Here is a 17,203-nt window from a genome sequence, read left to right on the forward strand (position 1 = left end):
TAAACTTAAATAAAATGCTCCATTTACTTATTGGAAATCATCAATGAGCGAATTTAGTGAATTGTACTCTATATAGTAACTAGTTGCACATAACACAAATAACTTTTGCATATTTTAGCTTTTTTATTTTTTCAAACATTTTTTCTTACATCTTTCTGTTTTTATTTTCCTAACATATATCTAATTCACTGTCTTCCTAAAACTGACAATTTCAAAATAAAAGCTCCTTTCTAAAAACAAATAACATGATGCTGATATGTGTCTAATTTTCAAAATATAAGCCCTATGGTAAGTTATGGAAATGTACCATATTTTAGGTGTCAGATTTTAAAAGTGTGTTTGATTGTGAAATGTTTTGTTTCTTCAGCTTTCACACAGCCTTCTGAAATACCATTATGGAGGCGGAAGCAAGATGTGAAGTCCAGCTGACAACAGTATGTCTTCTCTTTCTAATAGTTTATATTCTGTGCTCCTAAACTGGTTACACTAACTGTTCCTCCCTTAGTCTAGCTCTGTTAAAAGTGAGTTCTTGCTCCTCACTGTTGCCAAGTGCCTGCTCTTAGGGGAATGTCTGACTGTTGAGGTTTTCTCGCTAACGTTGAATGTTATGAGATATGAAGAAGCTATAAAGCGCCTTGAGGCGACTGTTGTTGTGAATGGTGCTCTATACATAAAGCTGAACTGAAAGGTCTGCTAAAATTACACACAATGTACTGATTTCATAAGAACATATATTCCAGCAAAATCACAAAGCAGCAATGAGTAAGACTGAACTTTGGCCTTACACAGTATAATGAACACAGAAATGGCCGATGACTAACTCAGTGTAGGTTTGCGTTTGTCTCGAGGATGAAGACTGAGGTTAAAGAGGGTCAACAGAGTCAGACGAACAGATTTCAAGTAAAGATGATGCTACTTCTTCAGTTTGTGGCATGTGACATAAAATACTGTCAGTGAACAACAGAAGCATACTGAAGATCACTGCCATAGAATTCAAGGTAAAAGAAAAAGAAAAAGGAGGCTCTTGTTTTTAAACACTCCAAAATAATGACACAAAACATCAGAGCATTACATTTATTTTGACACTACCAAATTACTTACTACTGAACCATCATGCAAAAGCTTTTTCAGCATATTCTTCCAGTTGAGCAAAGCCTACAGAAGTGGAATATTTTGACCATTTTGTTTTACACATTCTCAGTTTGTAAGCAGCATCACTCTTTTCTTCAGTTTTCGGTTGCACCTTCTTTATAACTCAAGACACAGAATCAAGCCATTTAGCAAAATGAAAGTTACAGACCTAGAGTATATACATCTTTCAAAAACGACACAGATAATCGATCAAGCCATGTTGCACCAAAAAAAAGGAAAGGACACAGGTCTCTGATTTAATTTAATTTCATACCTCTTTTTTTTCCTTCTTTTTTTTTGGCACAAACAGCGCCTTAAGACAAAACTCTGCAAATGTCCAAATGTGACAGCTATAGAGGTTGGAGTGTGTCATCACAGAGACTACCAGAGCCACCGCAGAGAAGGCACTTAATAGTAACAGATAAAATTCTGGTCAGCTGATACTTTTTGTTGTGTTTGGCAAGGTCCTTCTTTTGTGAATGGAGCGGGAAAAATGCGGGAATTAAGAATACTGCTGGGTGAATCTCTGGTGGAACTCTTTGACTTTATTCAGGAGGATCTTCAGCTTGTCGGTCGGTGGCAAGATGGTCATTCTGGGCAAGAGGGGCAAAGAAAAGGAAGACACAAATTAATCCAGCAGATGACCCAGCTGAGAGTTCTTTGGACTTCAGAGAATCCCAGAAGAACTAATTTAGAGATTCTGACAAGGATTTAAGATGATATTTTTTAAAAATGATTAAAAAATAAATAAATGTTTTGAGCCACTTGTTCAAAGGCACTCTAAAACAACAGGACTGCACTATACATACTGTTTTAGACAAATGTGCCAGAATTCCTACTGAATAACTGAATATCTTAATTATCTGACTGTAAGTTGCACATTTGCTGTGTACCTGAAATGGTAGGTCCCATCCTTTTGGCCAAACCCGCTGCCAGGTACGAGGCAGATTCCAGTCTCCTCCAACATCTTCATGCAATAAAACATGTCCGGCTGCTGTCCCTTTTCCTGAGAGAGACAAAAGGAAATATTATATGTAAAAATCTGGATATTTTGGTGACACGGGGCTCTTTAACTAAAAGCTAGAAAACTGTGACAATATGTGCTTAATTAAGCTGGAGGGCAGATGAGAATTTGAAAAAGGTAGAGGTGAAATAAATCTGCATTAAATGTAATTTCCTCTCAAAACAAAAGATTTAGTAAAAAAAATTTTTAAGATATATTTAAGATATTTTAAATGTCTTCACTATGGTGGCCCTCAGGTACAAAATACAACTAAAAAGAAAACAGGATGTTTGAATTTTGAAAGAAAAAAATCCATATGATTTTAATTTAATTAGTGAACTTTAATTTATCTGATAGTGAACTGCTGATAAAAGATATATGACATAAAAAACAAAAAAAGAATGCTGTTTGTGCCTTTTGGACAAAATTTTTTCTTAAAAGATGTTTTTTGTGTTGTTGTTTTTTTTTATCTTAGGCCACAAGGCAAGTTAAAGAGGCTTAACAGCAGATCTGTGATAATACAGGTATGTGTGGGTTTTTGGGATAATTCTACTAGTTTGTGGTCAGTCACAGGAGCTGACCACATGTCAGTGGGTTAACGTAACGTTACCCTCTCTAAGGCTGATCAGATTCTCGGTGCTTTGATTCATCCGCTCTCTGTGAAATTCCTACAGAACAGTCGCCCGTGGGACAAAACTGAAATCCTGAGCCATTGGAAATCATTTGTCCTTCTAAGAAAACAAGGCGGCGCGTGGGCAATGAGCTGAGCTTCTTCAGCACGTTGCACATCCACCACCAGTCTGCATGTTGTATTTAATGGCCATTCCTAATGTGGCTTGTATGTAGTGTGACATGAGTGCAGTTAAGGCCGTGAAGGTCACAGAGAGAAATTTTTAAAACAATAATAGCAGGACTGCAAACATGAGCGATTGGAGATTAGAGTGTTCTGTAGAAATTCTTGCATAACTGCAACGTCTCTCTTCTTTTGTTGCCTCTGATCAATGTCATCACCCTGAAACAGAAATGGTGAATTATTTATAAAAGAAGGTTCAGGACTGACCGTGGCCTCTTTGACAGCCTTTTCAGGGATGGTTATGCGAGGAAAGGAGTACATAGCACCCTGCACAGGGTTGCAGCTGATGCCTTGGACCGTGTTGAGAACTTGCTCTGTAAGTTTGGCCTTTTCTGCTAAGGCACTTAATGTGGCTGTGCGTTCCTGGATGTGGGAAAGAGATATGGGGAGGGGGGCACAAAATTAGATCCAACATATATACATTTATGTTGCTGGGATTCACTTGATTGGATTTTTTTATCTGCATGTAACAATCTTCTGTGCTGTAACCTCAAAAAAAAGTTTCAAATTCAGCAGTGTTTATAAATGACCAGTTTCTGTAAAGGGTTTTGTCTTATCCCTGCTTGCTGAGGTGTACAATTTACATCACACTGAATGACCAGAAGTAAACAACATGGGCAGGATCATGCTGAGCTTAAAAGAGCTTTTGATTTGAAGCTTTGTTATAAGCAAACCATGAAATATCTTTTGTGTTCTTCTGGATGAACTACAGTGATACATGAAGGTAGGGCTGCAAAACAATGAAATGATTATGACTGAGCAATATTTAAAATGCAAAGTAAACAAAAATCAAGTGTTCCCTAAATCAGCTCCTGATGACGTGCTTGCACGAGCCAATCACAGCTGTTCCCTCCACCGCACGGCATGAATTTACCTGGATTAGTCTGGACGAGTGATGCTGCGTTAAAAAACAGATATAGAACAAAATGTCTGGCACAGCAGAAGGTGAAGGGCTTGTCCCTCAAAGCTGATCATTAGCCATTATTTGAAAATACTTCCAAAAAGAAATCATTTGCAAAGAGTGCCGTGTGTCTGTAACGAACAGCAATACAACTCACTTATTCAACCGCCTGAAAAGACACCGCAAAGTGCAGTAATGATGAATGCATGAAGGCCAAGAAAAGCAGTGTAGTGGTTTCTAACATCAGTCATCCAACATCAGCTCAGATGTTGATAAAAGCGAAGCTGTACAGCATGCCAGCGCAGCCATCCGGCTCACAAAAGCGCACTGAAACCACCAACGCAATCGCACTACAGCCGGCCAAAAATGTGCACCTAATAAACACGGTAAGAAATGGACATCTCAGGAAAGCAGAAAAAAGTGGAAGCTGTACCCTGTTGATTTTTTGTGTTCATGCAGCCCTACCTGACGGCACTAACAGGAAGTTTGTTACCTTTTTAGCAAAACCCTCACCTAACCCTCGATGCGCTGGATGTCTAGAGGTTAACGTATTCTGGTATGTTAACAAGTTGAGTAAAATCCATAATCAACAGTTTGTATTCAAAAGGACTTCAAACTAGTGACTGGGGCTGTAAGCCATCATTAGAAGAGAGTTTACTGATCATTGACAGATTTTTAGGCAACCACAGGGGTCACTGATTGCTAGCTGTGATAAAGAATGTAGGTTTATGATATTTAAGCTTCAGTGTCATCATTTTATTCATATACAGCCTATGATGGTAAACTGAGTACCTTGATAAAGCTGCCATAAGAAGGTTCCCCAGGCTGTGGAGGGTTAACCACCAGGTCCATTAGAGCCTGACCAGGAACAGGAGGGCATAGACGAACTGACAGCAGCTTGGTGAGCTGGTCCTTCACTTCATCGTCCATGTTGATGATTTCCATGTAGCCCCCACGAAAGCCACACCTACAAGGCAGATTATAATGTGAGAATTACAGCAAACACAAAACAAAACACAAAGAAAGAGAGAAACACAAGCTATATATTGCAGCCTTACTGTACTCTTGTCCAGCTAATAGTTGTAAAACCTCCCCTTCAAATAACTATTTTTTCACAGCTATTTTATCCCCAGCACAAATAAGAGGGAAAAAAACCCACTTACTCTCCCATGTAACACTTAGAGGTTGAGTGGAAAGACGCCAGTTCCACTGTTTCTGCGTACTCGGGCCCCATCTCAAACAGGACCTTCTTAAAGGAGTGGAACTGGCATCCCTCAGCATACACATTATCCTGGTACACCTGGGAGATGAGGACAATAGGATAGATATTAACAAGGTGAAGAAGATTATACATCAGACAGATGTCTTAAGACATTCAGAGAGATTACCTCATCAGCCATGAGAAAGAGACGTTCCTTTGCAGCGAATCGAATTACATCCTCAATGCACTGTCTGCTCTGAACCTGACCTGTAAAAATTAAGAAGCTCATGATAGGGCGGTGACTTTAGCTTTGCTGCCATCTAGTGGCTGTTCCAAAATACATGGAAATGTGTGTTGGGCCTGGTTAGGAGACAAGACAGTCTTTTCTTGTCTATTAGGATGTGTAAATATACATATATATATATATATACATATATATATATATATATATATATATATATATATATATATATATATATATATATATATATATATATATATATATATATATATATATATATACACATATATATATATATATATATATATGAATACAAAAAAGATGCAAATGTAATGCTAAAACAAATGATGCAATGAGTTTCAAAGACAGCCTTTTTATAAGAATTAAAATAATTTTCTTCTTTTTTTTAATTCTCTGTAATAACTACCGGTACTTGATCAATTGACTTTGACATATGCAATAATATGTTATGATAGTGATGGCTCCTAAATAAAGTGTCATAAAGAATTTACCTGTGGGGTTTCCAGGGTTGATGATGCATAAGGCTCGGGGGTTGCAGTACTGCCTGGCCTCATTCACAGCACGCTGCAGCTCAGTGATGTCCAGGCTCCAGCACTTTTCCTCATTAAGGAAATAGTCGATCTGCACAGCGCCCAGTTCGGCCAGTGCAGCTGAATACAGGGGATACTGAGGTATGGGTATCATAACACCAGTACGGGTCGTACCTTCGCCACACACCAGCAGCTTCAGCATTGTCTGAGGGACAGGTCAGAAAAGATTTGTGATGCTTCAGTTATAATGCTGACTGCACTATGAAAATTTCCTTTTTTTTAAATACTGGTGGTTGCCAGTGCAACTCTCATCCTCCTAGTAGATGCACCTTTGGTATCAATTTCAAAATCCTATGTTGCTTTGTTCTTTGTTGCATTTACAAGTTTTTCAAAAAACTTGACCTCTGACCTTTACGATCAAGTCACCGAGATTCAAATTAGTCTGAAACTTTTACAGATACCCCTATGGTATCAATTTCAAACTCCTATGTTACCTTGTTCTTGAATTCTTGCAAACCTACATCTGCACGTTGCCCACTGGCCCCACGGGGTGATGATGTTGTTTTCTAAAATAATTAGGTTATTGTGTGCAGATAGAAATAATTTAAGCTTTTTAAGGGAAACGAGGATGTTTAACAATGTTATGTTGAAAACCTCATGCTCTGTTAAAACAGCACTTAGAACATTTTTGACAAAAACTTTTATTTCATAAGGGAGGGGCTAATAATTTTGCCCTCATCTGCATGTGCGCATAATCAGATTTTCGAATTACGTAGTAGTTTGGCTGCATCTTGCTTAACCTGAATACAATATATAACAAATATATATACAGGTACGACAAAAATGCACAAGAAATCGGTTCTTTATGAGCATTTTATGAAATAAAAAATATTATGTTTGAGTAAAAACCCAGCCAACATTACTGCCAGATAGAAATGCTATCGTTTTAGGTCATTTCTCTTGGAGAACAAAACCGTTAAACAGCCCAGACAACCCATGAAAGGGGTCATGAGAAGGTAATACCCATCTAGCTAGCCAAAATGTTCATGCATCAGTGATCCAGTTTCAGCCCTTCTTTGATTGGCTGACATTCAATAGATCTGTTCTCACGCGTATTTATTTCCCTGCTAATTGTTGCATGTATAATGCATCCTTTAAAAGCAGGCTCACTGCTGAGGCTTTAATTTCACAAGCCTGTTTTTGTAGTTCAGTGTTCAAAATCAAAATCAAGCTACTTCCTTCACTGTTGCTACAAGACAAATGTTCATAATTAAAACTAAAATGGAGACATAAATCACAGTACCACAATGCCGTCGCTGGCTCCTGTGGTGAGATAAATGTTATCTGGGTCACAGGCCACACCGCCATCCCGTCGTTCAATGTAACGGGCCACGTCCTGACGCACAGAGTCTATGCCTTGACTGGCACTGTAGGCACCTGAAGGAGATTCATATGGAGACAATGCAAGCTGCTATAGTAACACAAGCTCTAGAATCACTGCAGTGGCTATATATCACTCAGTAGGTGTATAAAAGGACTAAGGGTGATAATTACTAAAAAAAAAAAAAACTAAACCTCATACACACCCATACTGTTCCCACCACAAGACTGCAGAATGCGGCATGCTCTACTTTTAGCATCCTCTGGGAATGTGCTGTCACTCAGCAGTTCAGGGTAGGAGCAGAGCGCCAGGACCTTTAAACAAAGAGATTGAGTAAGCATAAGGGTGTATTATCTGCATGCATTACTACATAAAACAGGCACACTGACAATGACTTATTTGAAGAGTCAGCGTTAGTGTGAAGTACATTAACAAACATGAAAAGAGTTGTTATATTTAGACAGAAGTCAAGGGAAGGGTTTAGGAGCAGACCTGTCGGAAGAAAGTGATTGGCTGCTGGCCCATAGCATGCGCGTCACCAATGTTGGCCTTAATGACCTCTGCAAAGGGCTTCTTCATTCCCTGCCAAACATAAACACAATTAGCAGCAGTGTAACTATACATTTTGTACACAACAACAACAACAACAACTTTGATACATCAAAAAGCTTTTAAAAATAGACAAAGACCATCAGCTGCACCTAAATAACTTTAACACTATGCCTGCACTCTTTTAAACACGTACATAACTGTTCCATACACACGGACCCCACACTGGTTTACTGGACATGAGACTTTATGCAGCTGCAAGTTATGCAGAAAAATTAAAAAGTTGATCATGTTTGCTTTAGGGATCCAGTAACATGTTGGCAGACACTAATATGATATGACATGATACGATATGATTGATAATCACCTATCAACAAATAGTATGATAATTACACATGGCAGTGACTTTAATTTGTATCTGTTGAGTCATATCAGTTTACTGCTAGCTAAATGTGGAAAGACAGTCAGAGAAAGAACTAAAATAGAAAAGAAGAAAACAGAAAACAATAAAGGTACAAGAGTCTGATATACGATTTTTAAGGACCGATACGATATGTGGAGAGTTAGAAATCTGATATTTCAGTATATCAGCTGATTCCTCCCTCCACCACAACAGGGAAGCTAGAGTGTCAAACATGCAACATCAACACTCATGGTTGAAAATTGTGTTTTTTGAGTCTCCTCTTCACTTTTTACATTTATTGGCTGTTCTAAATGTCAAATCAGCACTGGTTATCTGCAAAATAGTAATTGGCCCAGAAATTCACAATTTGTGCATCCCTTTGCTTTACTGAATGTCATGTCCCAGATATTATCCTGAACAAAAACACTGGGGAAAGTTTTAGCAGCTTTACAGCAAAATGCAAATTCTTTCTAATTTTTTTTCAGTCAGCAAGTTTTTGGGGGGAAGTTGGGGGGGTGTTGTCTGTTTGTTCAGTAATGCATCAACAAAGCCAAAGAAAGGCATGGCTGATAAGCAGCAAATGCTGATGTAAGTAAATAACGCTCCCCACCCCACCCCCTCAAAAAAGGAACAAAAAAACAAAACTCTTTTACATGAAAAGCATTCAAAAGATTCATCAAGTTCTCAAAAAGATATGTATTGTGCATCAGAGACAGTTAATAAAACAAAATACCTTTAGTCTCAAGGCTTATGATTAAATTCCACGAACCCGGTCATTTAAGTAAAATATAAACTCCAGATAAGACAGATAAGTATGCACAGCATTTGTGTAAGCTGTGTTTATTCAGGAGGAGACGCAGACCACTTGGAAAAGTAGTTTAGTGAGTCTGGAACAGGTTTGATGGAGGTCAAATGTGCAGACACAGTTTCTGCCTGAGCAAACCAGCTTATCACATCACTTCTATTAACCTTGTGAAACAAACAGACTAACATTACACAAAAAGCTTCCAATCTCTTTTGTGCAACCTTTAAAAATAAAAACAGCATGGATTACATGAAGCAACAGTAAGCTAAATGTTTGAAATAATTAGATAATTAATAATTATCTATATAAGAGCTATTTGTTTATGGTCTCCCAGGCAAATAATATAATACTCCAAGGTCTGAAAGATAATCTCCTGACCAGCTGAGACCCCTGACGGAGGATAAACAGCAATGCAGGGAAACACACAGAGACACATGCACGCAAACACATGCTGCTAACACCAGATGTTAAGACACAGTGTGACAGTGCAGAAAATCCACCAGTGAAACTTCACGCTGACACCCTGCAGAAATCCAAACAGCACATTTGATTTGTCCAGTCCAGTTCAGATTTTAGGAAACATGAGTCCCTCGCTCTCCCATTGGTCACACACAAGAGGCGTCTCTCGGGCTGAGCCAATAACATTACACAGTGTGCATAACACCCCTGGGTCAAAGACCCATCCATTCATGATGGTGATCTTTTAGAAAAAAAAAAAGGCTGACCTCTGCTCCTGGAATGGCCTGTGCTTTTTGTTCATCACTTATAAAACAGGACAAAAACAAACAAACAAACAAAAAACAATGCTGAAGGTCCAGCAGGAGAGGCAGTGTTTCTTTCTACTGCTGGGCTTTGCAACAGTTTCGATTTTGTAATGATGCAAAAAAGCAAAGAGTCTGTTATGAAAATTCACTTTGCACTCTTATGGGTCTGTTTCTTTGGTTTGTTCAGCTAATAGTGCTCCAGCATGTTCCCAATAGGCTCAACAGTCTCTTCCATGTGTCTCAAATACAAACCCATCACATATTATACAAAGGAAAACATTTGGGGTGTTTGCATATTCCTGTTCATTCTGGCAGAATTAAAATATCTGGCAGCTCATTCAAACAGCCCCATTCACTATCAGCTAGCCGCTCATTAAAACTAAACACACTAGCACACTGCATATGCATACTGGTACAGTAAGTTGGTGCAGTTTGTCTTGTTTCTGTGCTCTTTGAACAACACACAGTTTGTATGTGCTAAAAGGAACAAGGAAATACTTGTCCTCATCCAAAAAAGCAAACACAATTTACAGAATGGGGGAGCACAGCATGCCTTCTTGTGTGTGCACGTGCTTAATTCTCAGACAAAAGAGAGAATACCATTCCGACTCGTTTCCCAAAGTAATCTAAGACTAACCAAACCTGTTTGAAAAAGCAGGTGTCCACAAAAGAGGAAGGCGTGCTGCAGAAACTACGAACAATTCCAAGAATAATTGGCATAATTTCGTGAGTGCTTCAGAAAAAATGGAGAAGCTGAGAGTAAGCTGAACTGAGGTACATTTCTCCCTTCTGGCTGTGCAACAGTATGCAATTAGAGAACTAGTTTTAGTTAGCAGTAAAGTTTAGTAAAGTTTACCAACAGCTGTAAAAAGTTGTTTCACCTGTGAAAATTTTCCTTTACCTTTGAACTTAAACTGTGCTTCTATCAACTGAATCCAGCTGCAATTTTGTCTGCTTTTTAAGCACCTAAACATCAATTAGCGCCTGATATAACTGTTGTAGCTGAGAAGAAAATCCCATATGTAGAGAGAGTGCTCATCTCCGGATGAGCATCAGTCAAAGTAAACAGAACATAATACGTTTGGAGTAATTGAACCATCTGGGTAAAGGGCTACCACCGTCATTAGAGACCCTGTTGCCCGATGTTACCGGGCTCGCATACTCATCCCTTAACTAAGCAAACCACTCAAGAGAGGACAGTTTTCACACCAGACTGCACTCAGCACACTAACAGCTGGTTGCCACATCACCATAGACAGCGTGTGAGGAAGGGATTGAGTGAGCAGAGAGAGAGAGAAAGCAACAGGTTCTTATTTGGTGCCAATAAAGTGTAAAGAAACTTTCTATTATTTACGTAATTTCAATGTGGTTATATAAGAGCTGAGAGTTCATTTTCAGGAGAAGAGAGCAAATCTCTCTTAGTAATTCAATTCACCATAATGACAACAGTTTTTGCTGGAATGCAGAAAAACGTCTGTGGATTAGACTATGGACTTTCGCTGTAAGGTCAGTTTGTAGTTTTACATGAGCAGTCATCGTTTAGAAACAAGGAGTCAATAAGACCAGCTGAAAAACAAGTTAGAAATTAACCAGGTGCATCACAGAGAGACAAAAGGTAGCCATCTGACGGACTTTGATAACAGGGCGTGTAGAGGAGTTTACCAAATGTAAACAAAGACTTTTATTTGGCAACAGTAGTTTGTACGTAAATGTTAGAACACTAGTTAAGGGAAACCTGCTGATCTGCAATTCAAGCCCAGTAAAAGTACATACACTAACTTGCTGACACACTGAAACTCTTTCACTGAATCATATCTATCATTTTGTAGGACTTGAGAACAAAGTAACATTTAAAGTCCCATGAGATTAAAATGGGCATGGGAGGTGAGTGGCATTTGATTGGTTCACAGCTTTGGAATAACTTTCAAAGTAACACACACACAAAATACACTCATCTTACATGGCCACATCAGAAGTTAGTCTTTATTGTCAGGTGAGACACAAAGTAGTGTTCAAGTAGGACTCTAGGCGCCCTTGTACAAACCTCTGAGAGTTCCCTCTCTAGCTCCACGGCGCGCTGTACGATGGGTCCCCGCACGGCGTACTCCACCTTCTTCACCGTGGGGTTCATGGTGTCGATGGTCAGCACCTTGGCCCGGGACATGATCCCATTCTCGGACATTTTCTCTTTGGGAAGTCCACGCCGCGTCGCACTCAAACTCGATAGGGCTCTGCCAGGAGAAGAGGAGGATGACATAGGGGTACAAGTCAGTGAGCGGGTCCTGGGGTCGCCGCCGTGTCGCTGCGTTCCGCTTCTACCGGCTAACACCTCGTTCCGCCCGCGGCTTAAAAGCCGGACGTTTCTGGAGGAGAGCACCTGCATCCGAGCGGCTGACATGTTACCAGACTTTCAAAACAGCCGAGCGACTTTAAAAAACGCTTCTGCCGGGCACAGCGAGCTGTACCGCGCCGGTTGCTTCACCGGAGAGAGAGGAGTGAAATCAAAGTTGAACAAGAGGAGTGACCGCCGGGATCCTATAAACGACTCCGCGCGCACACAGTCGAACCTTTCGCACGCGCTGAAGTTAAAGGGAGGTTTTGACAAAAAGTTACTGCGTCAGAATCTGAGGGTGGTGACAAAATACAACTGTGTTATAATACACTACACAAAGTTTTCACTGGGACGTTTTTCTTAGGCGGTGCATATTTAACAACACGGCCGCCAGCGAGCGTACCCCTCCCCTTTTTGTGTAACCATCTATATCCCACCCGCTCTCCTCCGTTACCCGCCGCTCCGCGAGGCTGTCAATCAGCGTCGGTTCTCCGGTTACTCAGGCTAAACCGCTCCACGCCGGAAAATAAGCTAACCGGCTGCTGACTGTTAACTTCACCGCGCTTTTCTCTTTGTCCCGAGATGCCCACGCGGCCTGGGAGGAGACAGAAGCGCTCCTTTATGTGAACTAAATAGTTATCAAAGCCCCTCCTGCGTGGACTGCAGCTTTGTTAAACTTCCCCCACGTCCCCATCCCCGTGGATTAAAGCAAAAGAATGTGAGAAATCTCCATTTCCTTGTACCACGGGAATAATCCGAACCAGGCTGCAGTTTATGCAAAAATCTGCACAACACGTACACTGTTCCTGGATTAGAAGGAGGTATTACTGTTTCTCATGCTCAGCAGTGTTTCCAGGCCATTGGGAGTAAGGGTCAAACATAAGGAATAAGGTCTGGCCTGGTAACACTGGTACTTCAGAGTGGGGTGGTCTTTGTCTATGACTGTGTCTCCTGGCTCACAGCAACTTCTACTAAATGCAGAATGAGTATGGAGTGCAGTGCATCTGATGAGAAGCGAGGACTAGAAAGCACTTACATGCTACTGATCCTCAGTGATTTTCAGTAAAGCTGAGTCTTCACACTGAAACGTGAGAGTGCAATAGCGTTCCTCAATTTATCGCTGCAGTTGTAGAGAAATGCAAAAACACTGTCATTTATTCATCACCACCCACAGCTGTTATTACACCATCAAGTCCTGTAAAATAAATTTCTTGTAACGCAAAGACGTTCTCTCTTTTTTATTTTCCTTGCATGTAAGTTGTCTCACAGCTGTCTGGAAATGTGAAAAACGTTCTACACCTGCTACTAGCTGGATCATAATACATAAATACTTAAGTATATTTAATGAAACCATGCAAAGTTTTACCCTTATACTATGAACATTTTTATGGTTATGGGCTTTCGAAATGCTTAATTTTCTCAGCATTTTTTACTCTAATTACTTCTTAATGCTGGAAGACAGAAATGATCTTAAACACACATTTGAGCTCAAATAAAAAGTGCAGCCAGTCCTTGTTTCTGTGACTTTACATCATGGACAATAAAACTGGTGCAGTCTTGCTACCGAAACTACCCATTCTGCACACAAACAAGACTTGAGTGGATATAAAATTGGTCTGGTTGCAGTTTTTAAAACATAGATTAAATGTACTTTTCAGACTTTAAACTGTTACATAGCTCCTGTACTTGTGTCTCCTCTGCAACATTTGGGCCTCAGACATATACTTCGAGGGCCTGTAATTTAAAATGTTCATATTCATAGTGCAAGGCTTTATTAAATACACTAAAGTTACTGCAGAAAAATATCAGCTGATTCAGAGTGCTGAGGTGTAAACTTTCAGATTTGACCAACTTTATGACTTAGCTTTGGCTGACTTAAATAATACTGAAAACATTTTGTTTCATTTAGGAAGTGGTTTTGAGGTTGTACTTTCTGTTGTACAGCTGGATATACAATTGATCTGGTTGCAGTTTTTAAAACACAGTTTAAATGTACTTTTCAGACTTCAAAATTTCATGTAGCTAGTTCCTGTACTAGTGTCTCCTCAGCCACATTTGGGCCCCAGACATATACTTCGAGGGCTTGTAACTCAAAACGTTCACACTCTCAGTGCAAGGCTTTATTAAATATACTAAAGTTACTGCACAAAAATATCAGCTGATTCAAAGAGTGCCGAGGAGGAAACGTTCAGTTTTGACCACTTTGATTACTCAGCTTTGACTGACTTAAATAATACTGAAAACATTTAGTTTCATTTAGGAAGTGGTTTAGAGGTTGTACTTTTTGTTCTACAGCTGTTGAGTTTTGCAATGAATCTCTCAGCCAGTAGTGGGCAGACCCATCAACATGAGAAAACACGTGAATGACTGACTCAGTGACATCAAGACCCAGAGAAATTAACCAACTATATTTAGAAACAGATAATTTTACCTCCTCTGAGGTCAGACTATTCAAAATGTCAAAACAACAAAAACAGCAGGTAATTTTAAATCCAGTGTAACATCTTCACATTATTCTCCAATACATTTTAATACACATTGTTACAGTGCTGCCCTCTAATGTAATAACCAGCTTATAGAGAGGCAGGGCAGTTGTGCAACAGTGATGCAAAACAAAACTCAAAGCACTTTGGTGTGACATTTCAATGTGTTTTTATATTTTGCCAGCATTAGAGGCAGCATAGTAGAAACTGTAAGAGCTTGAGTAGTGTTTCATTGTTTCTACCATACATTTGCTTACCAGTGCACAGTTAATCGCTGTCTTTACAAAAGATAGTAGCTGATCTTTATGATTGTGTGTGAGCATATAATATGCTTGCATAAATCAGTAAAGAAAATGTAAATTCACATTAATGTTATAGCTATTCACCTGTGATTAAAAAAAAGGTGTTAAACAGGAAATTCAATTAAAACCCTGTGGCTGCTACTATATCAGACAGAGTCTGTGTAGCCAGTGTACGCAGCGCAAACGTGGGCACAGATGGTAAGATGAGCAGAAACAGCTGGTGCTGTGGTGTTTGAAGTCCATAGCTTTTGCATTCCTCTGTAACTAGATAACATTGTTGGGGCTGGTGGGAGAATCCAAGAGGAAAGTCTTCAGTGTTGCCTCTTTGAGCGTTTTCTTCTGTGGAGACAAATAAAGGCTCTTCCTGGGTGAAGTACCGTGATGTGCTGAAGATATAAAAGAGTTTCAGCAGCTCCCAGCAGCGGGCCTTGGAGAGTAATGGACCATCGTAATGGTAATTGGGAGTCCGTACACAGGAGACTGCACGACGTGTTTCGCGGTTGATGAGAAGAAGTGCCAGCACATCGGGGCGCAGGGATACAGACCCTGGTAGGTAGCGTTCTCCAACAGCCAGGCACTCTCTCAGGGTCTCGACCAAGGGAGACCAGAAACGACTCACTAGCCCAGTCTCAGCTCCATGTAGGGATGGGGTTGGACCGCACAGCACACATACGTCTGCTCTGGGCAGCAGCTGGAAGCGGAGAAGACGGTGGGCTACAGTGGGGCTGCCATGAGGAAGGAAAATTGGGTAATCACAAGAAGCCGATCCAGAGGCCGAGAGTGAGCGTATCAAAGCAGAAAGCAGGACAACTTCCTGCGGAGCGAGGCGCCACCACTTTTCAGTTGCCGTAGCAATTCGCCCATGAACAACGAGGCAACCAAACTCACTGTCTGCAGCCTGAGCAAAACCATCCACTGCCTCCTGAAAAAGAGCGGGGTTTGGGGGCACCAGTGAATCAGCACAATGTGTAAGGTTTCCCAGAATACCCTCCTGCTTGTCCTCCAGCAGCTCATCAATAAGACTGAAGCAGGACCTGAGTTCCCTTTTAAGCCTCTCAACATTCCGGACATTAACCAGCTCATCCAGCCCTAACACCAGCACCATGCAGCCCCACACATTCTCTAGGAGGCGTTGTAGACGGGCCTCCTCCTCTTTGCTGCTGCCCACTCCGCCATCTCCACCTCCACTCACAGCGATGAGCATCACACTGTCATGGAAAACTCTCCACACCACCTTCCCTCCACCTTGCGTCTCAGAGCAGGTCAACACTACCCCCTGACCACCTCCGAACATGTGAACACCATTTAGAGAGCCTATGACAGAGAAGGGCAGCTGTTTGGAGGCTCCTCTTGTGAAAAGAGGGACCCCGCTGCTGGCTGTGAGACAAAGAAGCTGTGTAGAGCCATCCTGGAGCATCATCGTGGCAGTAGTTGTGATTTAAGGTTATGCATACGCCCAACAATCTAGCTATTTAGCTGCACCAGATTACTGAGCCAGCTAACTAACGGGTTTAAATGAGCTGATTGTATAATGACAATGACCGAGTAAAGTTGCATCAGCTAGGGTGAGCCGTTAGCATCACGTAATCCATTTTCTTCCAGCTCACTGAACCGGCCACGAACAATGAGACAAGCTATGAAGCAGCAAATCTAGCTACTATACCCGAATATATTTTGCCGGCTAGCTTTGTCAGCTAACTGTACTTAATATGTCAGGTTAACAAAAGCAGTTACCGTCGTTTCCACAGTAACGCTGTCCCATGATTCATTCTTCACACTGGTGAGAGCGGTTTCATTCGGCTGGTCGAGCTGCAGTTACGACTTAACCGCTCTGATGTAACCGCTCAAGGAGATGGACATGGAGACCGACCTGGGTTCAGTGCCCGCGTACATGGAACGGCTATTCTCAACACGGGTGTGATTTCCGTACGTTCACATCTCGCGAGAGTTCAACCAACAGCTCACCCACAGTCGCGAGCTCGCGAGCAGATAAGATGCCCAGTTCATCATTTTCCCAGAACATTGTTACACAAAATGCTGTACCGTTTGTACAAATGCAAGCTGCAAATCAATTCAGAGCAATTCAGACTAAAGAGTGTCCTTCTGTATACAAATATAATAAAAATGTTTTATGTATAAAGACAATAAAGAATGTCAATTTTTTTGTATTGCTTTTGTTTGGGGTGGTCCTGGGATAGTAACCAGTTTTTAAATCAAAGATGAGATGTAATTTTATCATCAGTATATGCTGTAATTAAATAATATTAACTTTTAAAATAAAGAGGACTCCTGTTACTAACCCA

At 40.7% G+C, this 17,203-nt stretch overlaps 2 protein-coding genes across 4 annotated transcripts; both read right to left on the minus strand.

Moving 5' to 3' along the window:
• Window positions 1-714: 714 nt before the first annotated feature.
• On the minus strand, window positions 715-16,812 carry gpt (glutamic--pyruvic transaminase). Of its 3 annotated transcripts, XM_039601777.1 has the most exons (13): window positions 16,635-16,809; window positions 13,152-13,235; window positions 11,828-12,014; window positions 7,755-7,844; window positions 7,468-7,576; window positions 7,185-7,318; window positions 5,843-6,086; window positions 5,277-5,356; window positions 5,052-5,188; window positions 4,681-4,855; window positions 3,195-3,350; window positions 2,025-2,137; window positions 715-1,724 (listed from the first exon to the last, which is right to left on the minus strand). In XM_039601777.1, the coding sequence occupies exons 3-13, from the start codon at window positions 11,963-11,965 to the stop codon at window positions 1,634-1,636; spliced, it is 1,467 nt and encodes a 488-aa protein (XP_039457711.1). In that variant the 5' UTR covers window positions 11,966-12,014; window positions 13,152-13,235; window positions 16,635-16,809; the 3' UTR covers window positions 715-1,633. The 3 variants fall into 3 exon arrangements, with proteins under 3 accessions (XP_039457711.1, XP_031589453.1, XP_031589452.2); XM_031733593.2 differs by lacking the exon at window positions 13,152-13,235 and having other exon boundaries at window positions 16,635-16,812; XM_031733592.2 differs by lacking the exons at window positions 13,152-13,235; window positions 16,635-16,809 and having other exon boundaries at window positions 11,828-12,691.
• On the minus strand, window positions 13,246-16,627 carry fuz (fuzzy planar cell polarity protein). Its single transcript, XM_031733594.2, has one exon. It carries the CDS (start codon window positions 16,318-16,320, stop codon window positions 15,022-15,024), a length of 1,299 nt encoding a protein of 432 aa, XP_031589454.2. The 5' UTR covers window positions 16,321-16,627; the 3' UTR covers window positions 13,246-15,021.
• Window positions 16,813-17,203: the final 391 nt, after the last annotated feature.

This window comes from Oreochromis aureus, linkage group 18, assembly GCF_013358895.1.
Source record: "Oreochromis aureus strain Israel breed Guangdong linkage group 18, ZZ_aureus, whole genome shotgun sequence".
NCBI lineage: Eukaryota > Metazoa > Chordata > Actinopteri > Cichliformes > Cichlidae > Oreochromis > Oreochromis aureus.